The sequence below is a fragment of the Ictalurus punctatus genome, chromosome 5 (genome assembly GCF_001660625.3).
Source record: "Ictalurus punctatus breed USDA103 chromosome 5, Coco_2.0, whole genome shotgun sequence".
Classification (NCBI taxonomy): Eukaryota; Metazoa; Chordata; class Actinopteri; order Siluriformes; family Ictaluridae; genus Ictalurus; species Ictalurus punctatus.
In genome coordinates, this window is record NC_030420.2 from 21,741,835 (window position 1) to 21,759,756 (window position 17,922).

General features: G+C 37.6%; 2 protein-coding genes across 5 annotated transcripts; both read left to right on the top strand.

Annotated features, from left to right (window-relative positions):
• Nucleotides 1–156: 156 nt before the first annotated feature.
• Nucleotides 157–5,610, top strand: mkrn4 (makorin, ring finger protein, 4). Of its 4 annotated transcripts, none has more exons than XM_017468750.3 (8): nucleotides 157–280; nucleotides 1,609–1,737; nucleotides 1,814–2,100; nucleotides 2,195–2,325; nucleotides 3,253–3,482; nucleotides 3,567–3,677; nucleotides 4,434–4,551; nucleotides 4,684–5,610. In XM_017468750.3, exons 1-8 carry the CDS (start codon nucleotides 225–227, stop codon nucleotides 4,801–4,803), a joined length of 1,182 nt encoding a protein of 393 aa, XP_017324239.1. In that variant the 5' UTR covers nucleotides 157–224; the 3' UTR covers nucleotides 4,804–5,610. The 4 variants fall into 4 exon arrangements, with proteins under 4 accessions (XP_017324239.1, XP_017324240.1, XP_017324238.1 ...); XM_017468751.3 differs by having other exon boundaries at nucleotides 168–280; nucleotides 1,837–2,100; XM_017468749.2 differs by lacking the exon at nucleotides 157–280 and adding an exon at nucleotides 466–628.
• Nucleotides 5,611–8,381: 2,771 nt separating this feature from the next.
• Nucleotides 8,382–17,735, top strand: fance (FA complementation group E). Its single transcript, XM_017468748.3, has 10 exons — nucleotides 8,382–8,782; nucleotides 10,457–11,048; nucleotides 11,775–11,819; nucleotides 11,907–11,963; nucleotides 12,107–12,250; nucleotides 14,790–14,913; nucleotides 15,003–15,078; nucleotides 15,188–15,254; nucleotides 16,934–17,059; nucleotides 17,404–17,735. The coding sequence occupies exons 1-10, from the start codon at nucleotides 8,586–8,588 to the stop codon at nucleotides 17,503–17,505; spliced, it is 1,530 nt and encodes a 509-aa protein (XP_017324237.3). The 5' UTR covers nucleotides 8,382–8,585; the 3' UTR covers nucleotides 17,506–17,735.
• Nucleotides 17,736–17,922: the final 187 nt, after the last annotated feature.

Sequence of the window (17,922 nt, forward strand, 5' to 3'; positions counted from 1 at the left end):
TCAAAATAATTAGTCCTATAGTACTTGTATTGGTACAGGCCACTAGGCTGCAGATTCAGCAGCTGGCGGCTGTCATCGTCGAGGTAGGCGGGTATATTGATTGATTGAACCAATTACTTACAAGCTATTTTAATTGGCTGAAGCCATACCTAACAATTATATATGTATGCGCGTGTGTATGTCACTAGCGAAGTAAGAAGTCAAGGAGTAGGCTCGTTTGTCAGATGGAGAAAAAGACACAGGTTACGGAAGACCAGAGAGTACGTAATGGTGTTTGTAGGTAAGGTAATCTTTAGCCTCAGTCTAACTTTTAGGCCTTTGTTAGTTGGGTTGTTTCCTTAACTTGTTCTACTTCGGTTTCTTTGTGAAAAATGTTGGCAGTTGTGAGAAAGAAGCTTAAACTTTTCTCACGAATGTGATTGGTTATAAGAAGCGTTTTATGTGACGTAGTTCCCTTTTGGTTCTTCCCCAGCTGGTGTTCTTGAGTATTCTGGTTTGATAAACAGTTTCAAGTCCGTGGAAGTTCCTGATTAAAAAGTTCACGCATTATATTATAAATGGATGGTTGTGGGGTGTCCGGTAGACATTCGGGCAAACGTGGTTTTAATTTGGGAAGGCGATTTTGCAGGTATTCAAGTCTAACGCTGTGTATGAAATGGTAATGTTTTTAAAAAATGCAACTAACTGGCTAGCTAGCAACAACCACTTGCATCCGGCTGTGGCAGAGCAGATTAACTAGCTATTCGCATCATGTGGCAAATCCCTTCCGCTTTAGTGCACTTCAGGTTCTTTACTTCCAAAGAAGAGGTCTGGATTTTAATTTGGGTGACGCTGCTGTTTAGGTTTCCACCTCCGCAGTTCTGTTAACGGTCGCTTAGGAGGTCGTTTCTCGTAAACACTCTCCTATTTTTCAACTTGCAGAAAAAGTGCACAGAACTAACAAATTGATGTTTCCGTAGTCAATTTACTGTAAGCTTAACATCTTGAATTAAAACTATTTGACGCAAGTACCCCGTGAGTTAAGTTTAACGTGCGTGGGTGGGGTTTTTTTTTTTCTTTTTTAAATAAAGGCAAACCTTGTTTCGTGAAGCAGGGGATTTAATAATAATAATAATAATAATAATAATAATAATAATAATAATAATAATAATAATAATAATTTTTTATTATTCAGTTGACACTTTAACGTATGTGTATTAATTTTAATCTGACATGTCAGTCTTATCACTTCCAGAAGTAAAGATGCAGAAGGGCACTCTTGGGTCACTGGAGATGTACTGTCAAGTTTCTGATACCTTTAGGATGTTTTTCACCTGAAACTGTGATCTAGTATGCCGTATTAAATAATTTAAGTCACATTGGACCTTCAATCACTGTACCTTTTTTAAGCTTTAAGCAAAACAATTTAAATGGACATGTGTCTATATTCCCAGGGGAATGATGCATACAAGGATGCAAAATGCCCTTTGTACTGCCTCAGCAATAAAGAAATTTACAGTTTAGTACTTATTTCTGGGAGTGTTGCTATAAAAACCTTTTGATTGCAAGTGCTTTTGTATGTGCCTGTATAAAACTTATTTGAGATGACATTCAAACTGTTTCTTTCAGGCAGTTTGTAAACGGCTCATGCAGGTTTGGTCAGCGCTGTTCTTATCTGCATGAGTATCCTGAAGTGCCTTCAGTTCAAGTGTGCAGGTACTTCCAGAAAGGAGGTTGCTGGTTTGGAGAAAACTGCAGGTGAGTGTCTCAACTTCCATTCGGTCCACTTTTTAATAAAACGAATAAATCTGAGGTGTCCATTTTTGAATTGCAGGTATCTTCATATTTCTGGTCCAGACAATGGGTCTTCTGGTGCCAGGCGTGGTTCAGCACCTGTAGTTAATGCTTCTGCATTGCCAGGTCATGGTTTATCTGATCGACGGGGTTCTGAGCCTTCACTTTTCCCTGTGCTGGATGCATACAGCTGGAGACGGCGACGAGGGTCTGAACCCTTGGTCACGAGTTTAAGCTTCCAGCAGACTTCACAACACCCAACTACAGATATTGCTGAGGAGGAAGAGCATGCTGTGTTGGAAGCAGGGTCTATACTTCACCAGCAGGGTAAACTTGGATATAATTGTACTTGGATGCACTGTGTACTATGCAGTTTGGGTTTTCCTGGGTGTAGTAATAGAGGATGGTATTTGTTTTGCAGAGGAGGGGTTGCAGCCACAGGAAAGTCATGACCAGGGTCTGTATCACTTACCCTGCAATAGTGCAGACAAATCCACAGTTAATGCTGCATCTAATGTTCAAGAGAAAACTGATCCTAAAACAAACCAGCAGGTATGTAACTGTCCCTGTTTGCTAATAATCAAGACTTATAATTTCTCAGTTATGCCAACTTTTTAAGAGTCCTTTAGCATCTTTCCTTTTTAAGAAGTGCCTTGTAATCTTGGCAGATGTTTGCAACTGTCCTCCACTCAATGCATCTCTGATCACAGCTGCTGGTTATGAGTCAGAGCAGGTTTGGTCAACTCTCCACCAGTGTATAAAGCTAGACTGAGTTGTGCTTGTGAGCCTATTGACCAATCACTGATCACCACTGTTGTAACCTGCACATTTCTTTAGTTTAAGATCTCCTCTTGGCTATATTAACAGTAATGAAACAGTTCTTGCATCAGTAACTGTTTCCTTCATACCTGTTTTTGCAGTACTCTCTACTGTTGGTTAATTGTGGCTACTTGTGTGTATTTCAGATGGCAATTTTCATTCTTTGAATTTGGTCTTATTTCTCCTGTTCTCAGGTTCTTGCTTTTTATATTTAAAAGCTTGAGGTTTGCAAAAAAGATAACTAGTTTGTCTCTAGCTTATAAATGCTCAATTAGTTTGTCCTACCAAGGCAGTTTCTTTCTTTTTAATTTTTTAGATATTCTTGAGTAATACAGGAATTAATTTTCCTTCATTTCCCAACTTAACACTTAATTTTGTGTGTTCTTAATAGAAGTGATGGTATTTTGTAAATGCATTCAAAATTAGTGGTGCCATGACCAAATTATTTCTTAGAATTTTTAAACCTGTTTTCTGTTTTGATAAAATTGTTGTACTCAGTCTTTTATGCAATGTTTCAATATGCAAGTGAAATCATTTGATTTCTAGTGACTTTTGAGCATGTTTTGATATCTTCCTCTGAAAGGAGTTGGCAACACTGTTTGCTGTGCATATTAGTTAAGGCATTACTGCTGAGACTGATTCAGAGACTCCCATCTGCAGGAGAGTGGTGGGCTGGAGAGTGGTGCAACAGCTTCAGTTGATCATGGGCTATCTGAAGCCTACAATCAAAGCAAAGATGTCTTCTGTGGTATCTGCATGGACAAGGTTTATGAAAAAAGCACCATGCGAGAGAGGCGCTTTGGAATCCTGCCCAACTGCAGTCATGCCTTCTGTCTTGGCTGCATCATGACCTGGAGAAAGACCAAAGATTTTCAGGAAGAGGTCATAAAGTAAGCTTAAGCACATTTATGTTCAGCTAGTAAATTCTGGTGGCTTTTTCTATGGACTAATGAGTGAAATGTCTGGTCAAACAGAGCCTGTCCACAGTGTAGAGTGAAGTCCTCCTTTTATATTCCCAGTAAGTACTGGGTTTGTGAGGGTGAGGCGAAGGAAACACTGATTTCTTCATTTAAAGAAAAGAGCAGGTAAGATTTACAATACATAAAACTGAATCTCATAGTTAAGTCCATATGTTGCTGCCTTTTCATGTTGTAACAAACTGGTGAATGTACATGTTTTTATGGCTCATGGTGCCTTCCAAAGGGTTGGGCTTGCCCTGAATATTCTTGAGCCTGTGAACAAGATCTCTAATGATCACAGACAAAAGTCTAAGCTCTTAGACATGCTCCTGCTTTTGTCTTTATAGATTCATAGTCATGGATATCAACCTGAACCAAACCAAATTTTATTAAACTGTTTAAAATTGAAGATGCTTTCTTCTAAAGATCATGTTTATGCCAGATGTCTCACAGCTCTAGACTCCTCAGATTACTCTGTACAGTTTCTCTGCATATTCTCCATGTTTATGTGGATTTTCTCCAGGTTCTCAGGTTTCTTGCCAAAAATGACAGATGGTTTGGCTGCCCTTATTTGCTCCTAGCTGTGAAATGTAGTGTTGTGCCCTGCAATCAACTAGCACATCATCCAATTTGTATTCCTCTTTTGTGTCCAATTTTTCTGAGCTAGGCTCTGGGTTCACTGCTGCTGGTCAGGGTAGATTTACTGTAGAGGTTTGACTTCTTCCCGGTTCCATGTGAACAAGCTGCTGAAATGAAATACTAGGCTCCACTTTCTTCAGTGGAGTCTTACCAAAAGGCAATCTTGCACCCAAATCAGTCTTATGTTCATGTACTCCAATTGAAATCCCCCCCCCCCCCGTGTGCTCTGCTTCAATCCCACAGTAAAATAAAGTGCAACTTCTTCATGCGTCATGGATGCTGCCCCTTTGGATCAGAGTGCATCTTCAGCCATGAGCTACCACCTGGACACAGACCTCCTCGTAGATGTTTTAGACCCAAGGTGACTTTCTTTTTCCTCTAGTAGCCAGTAACTAGCTGCAATACTTTGGTACATTGCATGGAATTACAGGTGTCGTGTAACTTGATGGTATAAATTGGGTAATCTTACCACTTCTACCCCATGGCACTGTAGAATGCTTTGGAGTTGCTGGAGGATATGGGTAGTGAGGACCAGCGGCTATTAAGCTACCTCCTTGCCCTGACCCTTTTGGATGATGAGGACTTTGATTTTATTCAATTTGAGCTTGCTTGATACACAGGCAAGGCTTTGAATACTTCATGGATACTGGGCCCTGGACATCACTATCTTCTGTAATTGAGGGGTTTTTTTTTGTTTGTTTGTTTTTTTTGTACCATTAACAGTCTGAAGCATGGTGTATATGGACCTCTTGCCTCCCAATACACTAACCTGCTTGAGCCACTGTCTAATTTTCAGCCTCCATCTGGCTTTTGATTACAATGTTACTGGCATTTTGTTTGGAGCACATTTTGAAAGGGTAGCTCTCCTTTTCTCTTGGTGGCCAGGTTTAAAGTATTTTGTAACTTCATGAAAAGGTTAAATAATTGTACTTGTTTGTGTATGGTATTTGGAATCTCCTCAATGAGTGCCTCATGGTAATATTTGTACATTACTGCAAGAATATTTTAATGATGTGAGTCTTCAGTTTTATTTTTGTAAGTTGGGGAGGCACAACTCCAGTCTTGGATAGCTGGGTCAGCATAATCTAATTTGCCTGATCACACATGTGATTACCAGTTAATGTGGAGTAAATTCAAACTGTACTGGATTTCAGGATCAGAGTTGGCAGCCTCTGGCTTGAAACCTGCCACTTGAGCCATGTCTGTTACTCCTGTTAAACCAAACACTGCCTTTTTTTGTGTGTGTATTTGAACCTTGCTTTAGCCTGAGATTTCACTCAAATGTAACCTGTTAACTAGCTGCTGGAAACTGTTATACATCACCTGTGCAATATACACCAAGACTTTGCATCACATTTTATTACTTTTAAGTGTTTGCTCAATTCAAAAAAAGATATAATAAAGTGTTTGGCTTGCCTCACTTGCTCTTGTTTGTGCTGGGAAATGGAACTATAGTAATTCCTTGCAAAATTAATTACATGATTCTTACCCATTGTCTGAGAATCCTCAGTTCCTGGTTTTTTTTTTCTCTCTTTTTTTTGTACTAAACTGTTTCAGAAATGAAAATATAATGAAGATGGAAAGAAAACAAAGGCAACCTGAGTAAGCACAAAATGCAGTTTAAATGACTGCAAGTCATCTAATACCAGCTGGGCCTGTGGGAGAGGAATGTATTTGCCCCTGTACCTAATTATTCCCCAAAACTATGAAACCACTCATAATGGGGCTTAGCTGAACAAGATGCAACCAGGCCTGATCACAGTTTGCAATAATCTAATCAGTTCTTAAACTGAACTTTTTCCAACAGCATGAAGTTGGTCAAAAGGTTCTACCCAGTAACACTACCAAAATTTAACAATTCCAGAAATGTAGGTGATGGAAACGCATCAGTTTGGGAAGGGTTATAAAGCTATCTGGAAGCTTCTGGGACTCCAAAGAACCAGTGAGAGTTAATATTTCCAGATGGGGGTGGGCTGTCATAGTAGTGAACCTTCCCAGAAGGGGCAAACCTTCCAAAAGTCCTCCAATGACTCATCCAGCAAGTCACAAAAGAGCCAAGGACACCAAAGGACCTACAGGCCTCTCTTGCATCAATAAAGGTCACAGTTTGTCACTCCACTATCAGAGACCCTGGGCTAAAATGGCATCTGTAGGAGAGATGAAAACCACTGCTAACTAGGAAGAATATTAAGGCTCATCAGAATTTTACCCAAACACACCTTGATTATCCTCAAATCTTTTGGGAGAATTTTCTGTGGACTGAAGTTGAAAGTGGAACTGCTTGGAAGACAGTTGTCCTGGTTTTCATCAGATGTAACAAGCATGGAATTCCACCAACAGAACATCATACCTATGGTTAAGCAGGATGGTGTGGGGATACTTTGCTGTTTCAGGGCCTGGGCAACTTGCAATAATTGAGGGAAACATGAATTCTGCTCTCTACCAGAAAAGCCTAGAGGAGGCTGTCTGGTCTTCAATCTAAGTTGAAACTCAAGCACAACTGTTATGTAGTAAGACAATGATCCCAAGCATCGGTGTAAGTCCACCTTTGAATGGCTCAAAAAAAAGAAGCAAAATTTAAAGTTTTGGAGTGGCCTAGTCAAAGTCCTGACTTGAACCAATAGAGATGCTGTGACCAGGACCTTAAATGGACAGTTCATGTGTGAAAACCCTCAGATGTGGGTGAACTAAAGCAGTTCTTCAAAGAAGAGTGGGCCAAAATTCCACAGCAGAGCTGTGAAAGGCTGATCTCTAGTTATAGTGTTTGGTTGCAGTTTTTGCTGCTAAAGGTGAGACAGACAAATTAAGTTGAAGGGGCTCTTAGTTTTTCACATGGGTTATGGGTATTGGCTAACCTTTTTTTGCTTCAATAAAATAAAAAATAAATACATTGTTTTCAGGTTGCTTTTGTTTTATGTTGTATTTTGTTTGAAAATCTAAAACTATTTAGTATGAGACACAAACAAAAGAAATCACAATGGGGGCAAATAATTTTCACAGCATTGTATATTATTTAGCCATAGTTCTGATCAATTCAGATGCAACTTTATATATTACTTTAAATATTTGTTTTACAATGCAAACTGTTAGGGACAAAAGTCATGAGTGGTTGCTAAAGTATTAAATAACCATAGTCATTTTGTGATTTAACTTTTTGGTAATTAGGTGAACATCAAAAATGGTAAAACTCTCAAATGCTTTAAAAACTACTTTTAATACTATAGTATAAAATGTCCAGAATCTATTATTTCAAGGGTCTTGAAATTACAATGATACTTGAAAGTTTGTGAAACCTTTAGAGTTGTCTATATTTCTGCATAAATATGACCTAAAACATCAGACTTTCACATAAGTCCTAAATTTATACCTGTGCTTGGGTCTTATTCAAGCACGTTATGGCTTACCAGAAATAATAAATATTCATGAATTCAATTAATTACCTAAGTGTATAGTTGAGTGCAAAGGTTTTCATACTTTTTGGATAAAATGAATACAGTATTATTTATCTAATTGATCAGGTGTTAGGTCCAATAGTGATTCATGTTTCTGATAAATTATTTCTAATAATTGTGGATGTTTAGAAGTGCCTTCAACCTCTTTCTTATCCTCTGAACTAATTTTGGATCTTCTCACTTTCTCCATGAAATGCAAAACTATGGGTACAGTATGTCTCAATCAGCTCCTTAGTTCAGCAGTCAGGGGACTGATCAGGGAGTCGGCCATTGAAATCCTTCCAGTGCGTTGGAACATTCGCGCCCTAAAAAAAATCCCTACAGTGCACCGCAAAATCCAGGAAGCATCAGTGCTCACTATAATCCCTTATTGGAAATCACCTGTTTTCTGAAGCTTTTCCGCTCGAAAAAACTGGGGATGAACTCTCAGATAACTTCTGTCTACAGATGTAAGCAGTTTGTTATTGTAGCTCTCAAATGATTACTTCCTTTGTCGATTTTCACTTTATTTGACGTTCTATATAGGCTACGGTTTGTTTGAGTTGAATGACTTTTAAATGTTTAATGATTCTTTTTTTTAAACTACACTAGCTACACTACAATCCTGCTCGACATACCACATAATAGATTTTTGTTACATTTTTTTAAAACAAAAAACTTCGATACTGCAACATTAAGGATGCAAAATCTTACACTGTGAGTATTAATATTGTGCAGTAGAGGGCAGTGTGGGGATACAATTATCTGGACAAAATCTGAAGAAGAAGAGAAGCAAACCCCTTGTACATTAACCCAGCGGATGAAAGTTAACACTTTACCCCAAGGAGTTTACAAACACTGAGTATGCATCACGAATGGTGAATAGATATGGATTAATTTAGCAAGATCTATAAGAAGGCAGAATTGTATTACTATAGTTCATATGTGTTAAAGAGCAGTTATAATGAGATTGTTGGTGCAGCGTTTTGGTGGCCGCTCCCGAATGTTGGTCCAGGCTTTACTCACAGGAGGAGTAAACAACGCGCAGAAAGTCTTCCTCAAACAGCGAGCCGTGGACTCTCTCTCCCCCTTACCTGCTTTTCTGGAGACCTTGTGTCAGGATGAAGCGTGCTTGGATGAAGACACTAATGCACTCACTACGTAAGTAATAACCTGCCAAGTCACTAATCACTGAGACAATTCTGCCAACTCTTTTAAGGGGAAAGTGGCTTATTCGTGCTTAAAAAGTCACTAGAGCTCACCGGATGGCGTCACAGGCTAATTTGAATATTCATTTAATGTATGTTAATTTGCATATCAAACGATTTTGGCAACGATTTGGTCGTCTGAAACACTTTTTGAGAATCCTAAAAGATTCCTATAATCCTAGGTGAAAATCTGTAATCTTTGATCGTTAGTTCGACTAATGGCCGTTGCGATCAGATTTTTCCTCAGGTTAAATTCTAGCAGTGTCAGAAGATTTGAGGCACAGTCCTGTAGTGTGGCTTCTCCTACACCATACAAGTCTTCTGGTGTGCGTCTGTTTTTCGCGTCTTGACTGTCGTACAGTCCGACATTAATGACAGCTGAGATCCTACAGTGTGACATGGCTTATGCCGGGTGCACATGGTGCGATTTTTAATAGTCCTTTGTGACTGTTGCATGTCAGGCTGTATGAACATGATCCCCACTGTAAGCCATGTCATACTGTAGGATCTCAGTTGTCATAAATGTCTTTTGTGACTGGAGCAAGCGCTACTGTTGTGCAAACTTCGCAACATTCAGAGGAGCTTTCAATTTTTTTTAATTACTGCAGATTTTCCACAGATATGGGCCAAGATACAGCTAAACGTATGGCATCAATTTCATGGCTTAAGTATCGTGGTCATAAAAAAATTATAATAATACACGCGAATCATAGAATTGAATACACAATTAAAAACACAAAGAACACAGATTTTCACAAAAATGTGTTTTCCTTGGTTAACTTCCTTTGATGCTTTCTCTCTCAGCTATTTTTTGTTTATAATTTCATTTTCTTTTCATTCATGCTTCAGTTTTCTTTCCCCTCGTTTTCTTGCTTTTGATTACAAAAATTACGAAGTTTCAGGCAGACCAGGGGTGGGATTAATGGAATGTTAATATCTTGGGTGTCATTTTTTTCAACAGTATGTTTTAATTAAAAATCGGCGCTAGTGCTTGCTACACATCTTAAATTTAAATGCAATTTTTGCATTCAAATCTGCATTTTTTTATCTGAATTTCAACGAATATTTGAAGTTCCAATTTTAACATGACAGCCTTAGAGGAGACGAGAGGACAGAAGCAGCACGAACATTCATTCTTATGTAAACAAACACACGTTTAAAGACAATGGCCAATAATCGAGGTCAGCAAATACGATTGAGGTCATGTCCATATATCATATGATAATTCAATAACGTAATTATCGTGACAAGCCTAATAAAAAAAATAATAAATGAAATGAAAACAAAGATCTAAATGCTCACTTAAATGGATACATTAAAATACAAATTCTGTCATTAATACACACACACGTGAGTTGTCCATACTGACTTTGCCAAAAATATTTGATGTCTTTGTTTTTATGTATGAAATCAGCAACTTTCACTTTCTTTTTTTTTTTTTTTTTTTTTCTATGACATTGTGGATTGGGATTTTGTTTCTGAGCTTACCACACAGACCACTACAGCATCAGCATCATTAATATTCAATGATGAAACCTCTTGCATAGCAGCAGGTTTAGTTAAGAACATTTAGAGACAGAGAACTCCTGTTGGTAAGATAAAATTCTTTGTGACTTTTATGTTTCAGTAAGCCATTGGTCTGCCTTTTTTCTGCTGCGTTTAAGCGTGACCTGCTGTGCTTTCTGCATCTTCTCCACCCCGGGTTACCACGAGAGAATGTACTGGCTCTGCTCCGCTGCCTGTCACAGGACGCTGATGAAAATCCATGGGTTTGTGCCTTAATCAGACAGCTTCATAAAGACATTGGGATTGAGGAGTTTAGAAGAGACACACTCCTCACACCAGAATGTGTACTGAGCCTGAAAGACCTTTGTGATCGGTTCAAAGATTCTCAGGAAAAAGGAGGTTGGGATCTTTGTCTGAATGAACATAAGACTGATGAACTGTCTACAGATTATGAGACAGATACAGGTCACAAGAAAAGGAAGAGTGAGATCACAGATCTTAATATGGATGCAGATGTGAATGAACCACAGAGCAAAAGGAGAAAGACTGACCTTGCAGCCCAAGGTGACCCTGAAGATGGACAGGTGGCCTTGGGTCAGGAGGAATCGGATGTAAAAACAATACAGCTTGATAAGGAGCTGGAAGATTATTCTTCAGCAACACCGCTAGTGTCAGAAGAAGATTGCTCAAGTGTCTTACCAGATCATATAAAGGTGAAATGGAAATGGGCACAAATTATTAAAACATTTTGTGAGAACTCAGTCATATGCTTTATCTCTGAAAGTTACACTAACAATCAAACATTTGGACATAAATGAGTTTTCTTTTTTTTCTTCGATATTTTCTGCTATTTTTAATAAAGAATACATCAACAGTAGAAAAAAAACCAAATGTGGAATTACATTTACAAAAAGTCTTACAGAATCCAAAAAAGGTAAGGTAAATACTCAAAATTCTACATTTTAATTCAGCTGTCATCAAATATTCAAAAGAATGTCTTGGTTCAGGGTTTTACTGAGTGCCTCATCTCCCAGTTGGCTTGGGAACATCTGGGTAATTCCCAGGAGTAGTTGGAATCTGTGGCTAAGGATAGAGAAGCCAGGGATCACCTTTATATCCTGTTGCCACTGCAAATCTCAGGAAAAGCGTAAATTTATTTAGAAGTAAAATTATTGAATCAGTGTGTCTTCTGATTGGTTCTGGTAGTGTAATAAACAAAAAAAAAATACTATCAGCTTCCCTTATTAAATCATATTTGTGTTACTTTTCAGTAATTGTCTCATTGAAAACTGTAATATTGGGTCGTGCAGTTATCTGACTGTAATTCCAACCCCACTATGATCATAATTATGTTTATTTAAATTCTGTTATGAGATGCTTGCATATAACATTGGATGTTCTGTAAGAAATTTACATTTACTGGATTTTTTTTTTTCTAGGCAGCTCTTCCTTTGATAAAAGAATTATTGGACTCTGGAACAGAGGTATTAAAGTTTCCTTTTTATTATCAATGAAACACATTACTATTTAGCAATTGCAATGAAAATCATGTTTTTCTTGTTTCTCTGCAGTGGGATGAGAGCTGTGCGCCTACACTTAAAGTGTTGAATGAATGTGATGCAAATCAGGTACGAACTATTAGAAGTGTTGGAAATGCACAACACATGCAAAACTGTTTAGAAATTGTCTTCTCCATTAGTTTTAGTTGATTCGGTCACATGTAATGTGTGATATTTAATACTGATCACATTGCTTTCATGTCTTTGTGCAGCTGGAGGTGTTTTGTGCAATGCTGTGTTTGCCTGAAGCACCTGAGCAGAGTTTACCACATTTCTGTAGCAGCGTGCTGGCTCTATCTCCAGATCTCAGCCACAGCACAGCCTCAGTTATCATCAAGAACCTTTTACTCGGCAAGGTGTGCACTTCATACACATCATACACACATTGGGCCTCATTTATCAATCATTTGTTAAAGTTGTGTATACTGTAAATGTTTGAGCATGCCAATCTGAGTGTCTGGGCGTCTTTCAGCCAGAAATCCCTTGTGCCCCTCCTGTCCACAACATACTAGGGGGTATACGACACATTACAGCTTGAGACATACCAGATCAGTCATTTATCTGTCATTTGGTGCTGGCTCGAATAAAGTGTTGCACAGCATTAAAAGATGTGCAGCAAACAGAACCTGTTTTTACACACACACACACAGCTTGAGCCCACCCTCCTTTTATACAGTGGCATTCTTAACTGAATAACTGGTGTTGTGTCTTAACTTATGGATTTTCAGTGCCCACTGCTAATATTGGCACCCTTGGTAAATATGAGCAAAGATGGCTGTGAAAAATTGTCTTTATTGTTTAACCTTTTGATCTTTTGTTCAAATAATTCACAAAAATACTCTGCTCTTAAGTATATCAAACAACTGCAAACACAGGTTTATCCAAAAAAATTTTTTTTAAATATGTGTGTACCCTTATGAATTCATATGAGAAAAATATATTTGATATTTTACATTTTGTTAGTACACCTGGGTGACTAGGAACAGGAAATTGTTCAACCGTGGCTTCCTGTTCACAGGGGTATAAATATGATGTAACACATAGGCCAAATTCCCTTAGTCATTCATAACAATGGGTAAGACCAAGGAATATAGCAGTGATGTGTGGCAAAAGGTTGTTGAGCTTCACAAAATGGGCTATAAGAAAATAGCACAAGCATTGAAAATGCCTATTTCCACCATCAGGGCAATAATTAAGAAGTTCCAGTTAACTGGAAATGTTATGAATCAATCTGGAAGAGGACGTGTGTCTATATTGTCTCAACGCACTGTGAAGAGGATGGTTCGAGTGGCCAAAACATCCCCAAGGATCACAGCTGGAGAATTGCAGAAGTTAGTCGTGTCTTAGGGTCAGAAAGTTTCCGAAACTACAATCCGAAGTCACAGACATCACCACAAGTTGTTTGGAAGAGTTTCAAGAAAAAAAAGCATCTACTCTCATCCAAAAACAAACTCGAGCTTTAGTTTGCCACACACTACTGAAACTTCAAATGGGATTGGGTTCTGTGGTCAAATAAATAAAGCTTTTTGGCAATAAACACTAGAGGTGGTATTGGTGCACACAGAGAGGTAGCCATATGGAAACGTACCTCATGGCCACAGTTAAACATGTTTTGGGGCTGTTTTTCTGCCAGAGGACCTGAACATTTTGTTAGGACATGGCATCATGGACTCAAAATATCAACAGATATTAAATGAAAACCTGCCTGCCTCTGCCAGAAATGGGCCATGGTTGGACCTTCCAGCAGGACAATGATCCAAAAAATACATCAAAATCAACATAAAAGGGTTTACTCTGCACATAATAAAGGTTCTGCCATGGTCATCCTAGCCCCCTGACTTGAAACCCATAGAAAACCTGTGGGTTGATGAAGAGGAGAGACCACCAGTGTGGACCTTGAAATTTGAAGGCTCTGGAGAGATTCTGTTTGGAGGAATGGTCTCAGATGCCTTGCCATGTATTCTCCAACCTCATAGGAGGTTGTAGGAGAAGATTATCTTGCTGTTATCTTGGCAAAGAGTAGCACAAAGTATTGACTAAAAGGGTGCCAATAATTGTGGCACACATATATTTGTGCAGACTTTTTATATACACTGTACAGTACATGTTCCTTCTGCATCTTGGAATTCTAAAGCACAGTAAATGATACTCCACTGACCAGTTGTGAATTACAATTGACTAGGTGGTTTATCAATACTGTTTGCATAAGCAGGTAAAGTGCCATAATTACTCTATAATGTTTATTTAACCCTTTGAATAACCCTTTCCATTTTATTTGTTCAATGAGTTTTCATTGGGATCATTTTACTCTTGTTTGAGTAAATTTGTAAGCGCAAAAATATATCTTTTTTTGACCATTGCCCATTTTCTTCCTGCTAGAGTCTAAGTTTTTTTTTTTTTCCCTATGGCTGAATCCGAAAAATGGAGTTGAGCATATAGTCCACATCACAGCATCTAGAACACTATTATAATTATACCCTATTTAGTGAGCATATGTAGTGAATATAAATACATGTGGCTTAGATAAAACACATCACTCTGTGACAGTGAACCGAAGATGATTGAATTACTGTGGGCAAATTCATTTAAAAAAATCAATCTGATACTTTAAAGTTTATAATAAAATTAATATCACCTTCTAGTTGTTTTCATTACATAAGAGCATGATACAAATTTCACTATGACTGTGTTATCTGTGGCATAATTAATATACAAATGCATTCAAATACTAAATCTTTTTTGCAGTCATTATTCTGTGTAATGAGGAGCACACTACTTTTTTAAGAGATTTTTTTAAAAAGCCATGGTTGTGTGTTGTAGATGACCCAAGACGGATGATAATACCAGGTTTGAAAAGGATCTTTAAATAAGCTGTGCTCTCACTTTCTCCTTCAGATTTGTTCCCTCACTGAGCCACCCTCCCGCTGTCTAGTCACAGCTGTAACGTCTCTGTGCAGTCGTTATCCGAGGCCAACCTGTCAGGCTCTTATAGAACCGCTCATAAAGGAAGGACAAATCGGTTTGGGAAAAAAATCTATTTAAAAGTCATTCTGAAAACACACAACACAATCAGATGTTTGCATTTTAAATCACTGTTTTGTGCCACAGGTAGTGCTCAGGCTGAGCTGATCTGTCGGCTGGTAAAAGACTGTCTTGAACCCCATCACAGGCTTCTTGTATTTCAGTGAGTCAGCGCACACACATGTTAAGAGGTTTTATAGGACACTTATTTCTGATGTTTGCATAACATTCCACATAATTTAAAATAAATTGAGCAAATTACCTCTTTCCAGGATGACACTTGTGGGTTCCTGGAACGAGGGTGTTTTGTCAGTCATCCATGACTTGCTGGATTCAAAGGTAAGTTCTGATTATTTTCATTTAGGCCAATTCCACAGTGAAGCACATTAAATATGTTTATACTGAAATATTTGTAATTGTGCTTAGTGGATATGCTGAATGAAACCATAATGGTCTACTCAGAATTTAATCATAAAATTTTTGCACATTCGAGAATCACATGTTAATCACAGTATACAGTGGTGCTTGAAAATTTGTGAACCCTTTTGAATTTTCTATATATCTGCATAAATGTGACCTAAAACTTCATCAGATTTTCACACAAGCCCAAAAAGTATCCCGAGATCACAATGAAACAAATGAGACCTAAATATTATACTCGGTTGTTTATTTATTGAGAACAATTATTTAATATTACATATATGTGAGTGGCAAAAGTATGTGAACCACTAGGATTAGCAGTTAATTTTAAGGTGACATTAGAGTCAGGTGTTTTCAATTAATGGGATGACCATCAGGTGTGAGCGAGCACCCTGTTTTATTTAAAGAACAGGGCTCAATCAAAGTCTGATCTTCACAACATGTTTGTGGAAGTGTATCATGGCACAAAAAAAGGAGATTTCTGAGGACCTCAGAAAAAGAGTTGGTGATGCTCATCAGGCTGGAAAAGGTTACAAAACCATCTCCAAAGAGTTTGGACTCCATCAGTCCACATTCAGACAGATTGTGTATAAATGGAGGAAATTCAATACCACTGTTATTCTCCCCAGGAATGGTTGACCAACAAAGATCACTCCAAGAGCAAGACATGTAATAGTCTGTGAGGTCACAAATGAACTCCTTGTAACCTCTAAGTAACTAAAGACTTCTGTCACATTGGCTAATGTTAATGTTCATGATTCCACCATCAGAACACTGAACAATTGTGTGTATAGCAGGGTTGCAAGGAAAAAGCCACTGCTCTCCAAAACAAACATTAATGCCCATCTTCAGTTTGCTAAAGATCTGTTTTGAGGATGGATGAGACCAAAATAGAATTTTTGGTTTAAATGAAAAGTGTTAGGTTTGGAGAAAGGAAAACACTGCATTCCAGCATGAGAACCTTATCTCATCTGTGAAACGTGGTGGTGGTATCATGGTTTGGGCCTGTTTTGCTGCATCTGGGCCAGGACAACTTCCCATCATTAATGGAACAATGAATTCTGAATTACACCAGTGAATTCTGAAAGGAAAATGTCTAGACATCAGTTCATGAACTGAATCTCAAGAGAAAGATGGTCAAGTTGTTCTACCAAAGAATGGTTAAAGAAGAATAAAGTTAATGTTTTGGAATGGCCAAGTCAAAGTCCTGACCTTAATCCAATAGAAATGTTCTGGAAGCACCTGAAGCAAGCAGTTCATGTGAGGGAACCCCCCCCCCCGAACAACAGTTACCGGAAACTATGTAATATTGAATCATTTTCCTCAGTAAATAAATGACCAAGTATAATATTTTTGTCTCTTTTGTTTAATTGGTTTCTCTTTGTCTACTTTGAAGACTTGTGTGAAAATCTCATGGTGAATATATACAGTATATATAATGATATGCAAATAATTCAGGTTGGATTTTTTTCACTTTAAATCCACTATCAGCTTATGATTGGTTGTTATCTTTAAGTTTATTCCTAGTACTTTCCCTTTATAATGATGTTTGTTTTATGAGCATATATTGTCTTTTGGTTACTTCTCACTTTCTAAAGATTGAGCTGAGTGAAGAGATTTTTTCTCTATTCACTTATCAACTGAGCAGTCAGGCTCCACACTTCGCCAAGTCTATGAAGTTCGCCAAAATGACGCTCACTGTCCTGACGAAGTTCCAGTCTCATGTGAGTCAAATAATAATGGACCTATTTACTCAAGTCTAAAGACCGTGGTGTTCTTGTGTTGGTTTGTTGTTTTTTAATATCATATCACATTATTATCCTTGTAGGTGTGCTTTTCATGATTAATTTGAACATCTACTGTGTTTATTCTATATGTAAAACATCGTTGCTCTGTATATTTGATTGCATTTATTTAAATAATAATGGTGAATGAGAAATTGTGACACAAATGATTACTAATTAAACACAAAATGGTCACTAGTGCAGCCCATTTTAACAAATATTAGTTTGGCTAATTAAAATGATTATATTAATATTTCTCTGCTTCTGCTGTGTTTCTCTTTCAGGTGAATGCTGCGTGTCAACACACACTGTCCTGCTGTATTTCATTTAATGAGACATTCCTGAAGAAGTCTCTCCAAGCTGCTTTAAAGCGCATTTATCATTAATGTATATTATATAGTTTTTGTTAAAAATTAAAAAAAGGGATTTTATAGGGATCTATTTGTAATTGTAATAATAAGTGTAAATAAATAAACGTTGCCTTACTTCATAATGGCACCGAGGTGTGCATGTTTATCTATTTCTGTTTTGTACATTATAAGATTGTCTCTGTAAAATAACTGTATATTTTTATTAAATGAACATTTCAAAATGATTAAAACATTTTTTAAAAATACTTGCACTGTATATGGGACATTTATTTAAAAAAAACAAAAAAAAAACCAGAAGGATTCCAATACAAAAGTAACTTATAAACAATGCTGGAAGGACTGTGACTATTGGGGACCCTCAGCTGAATTAATGTACAGACAACATGCTTGCTAAATATGAGAGAGGTCAGAAATGGTCAGATGATTGTAGAG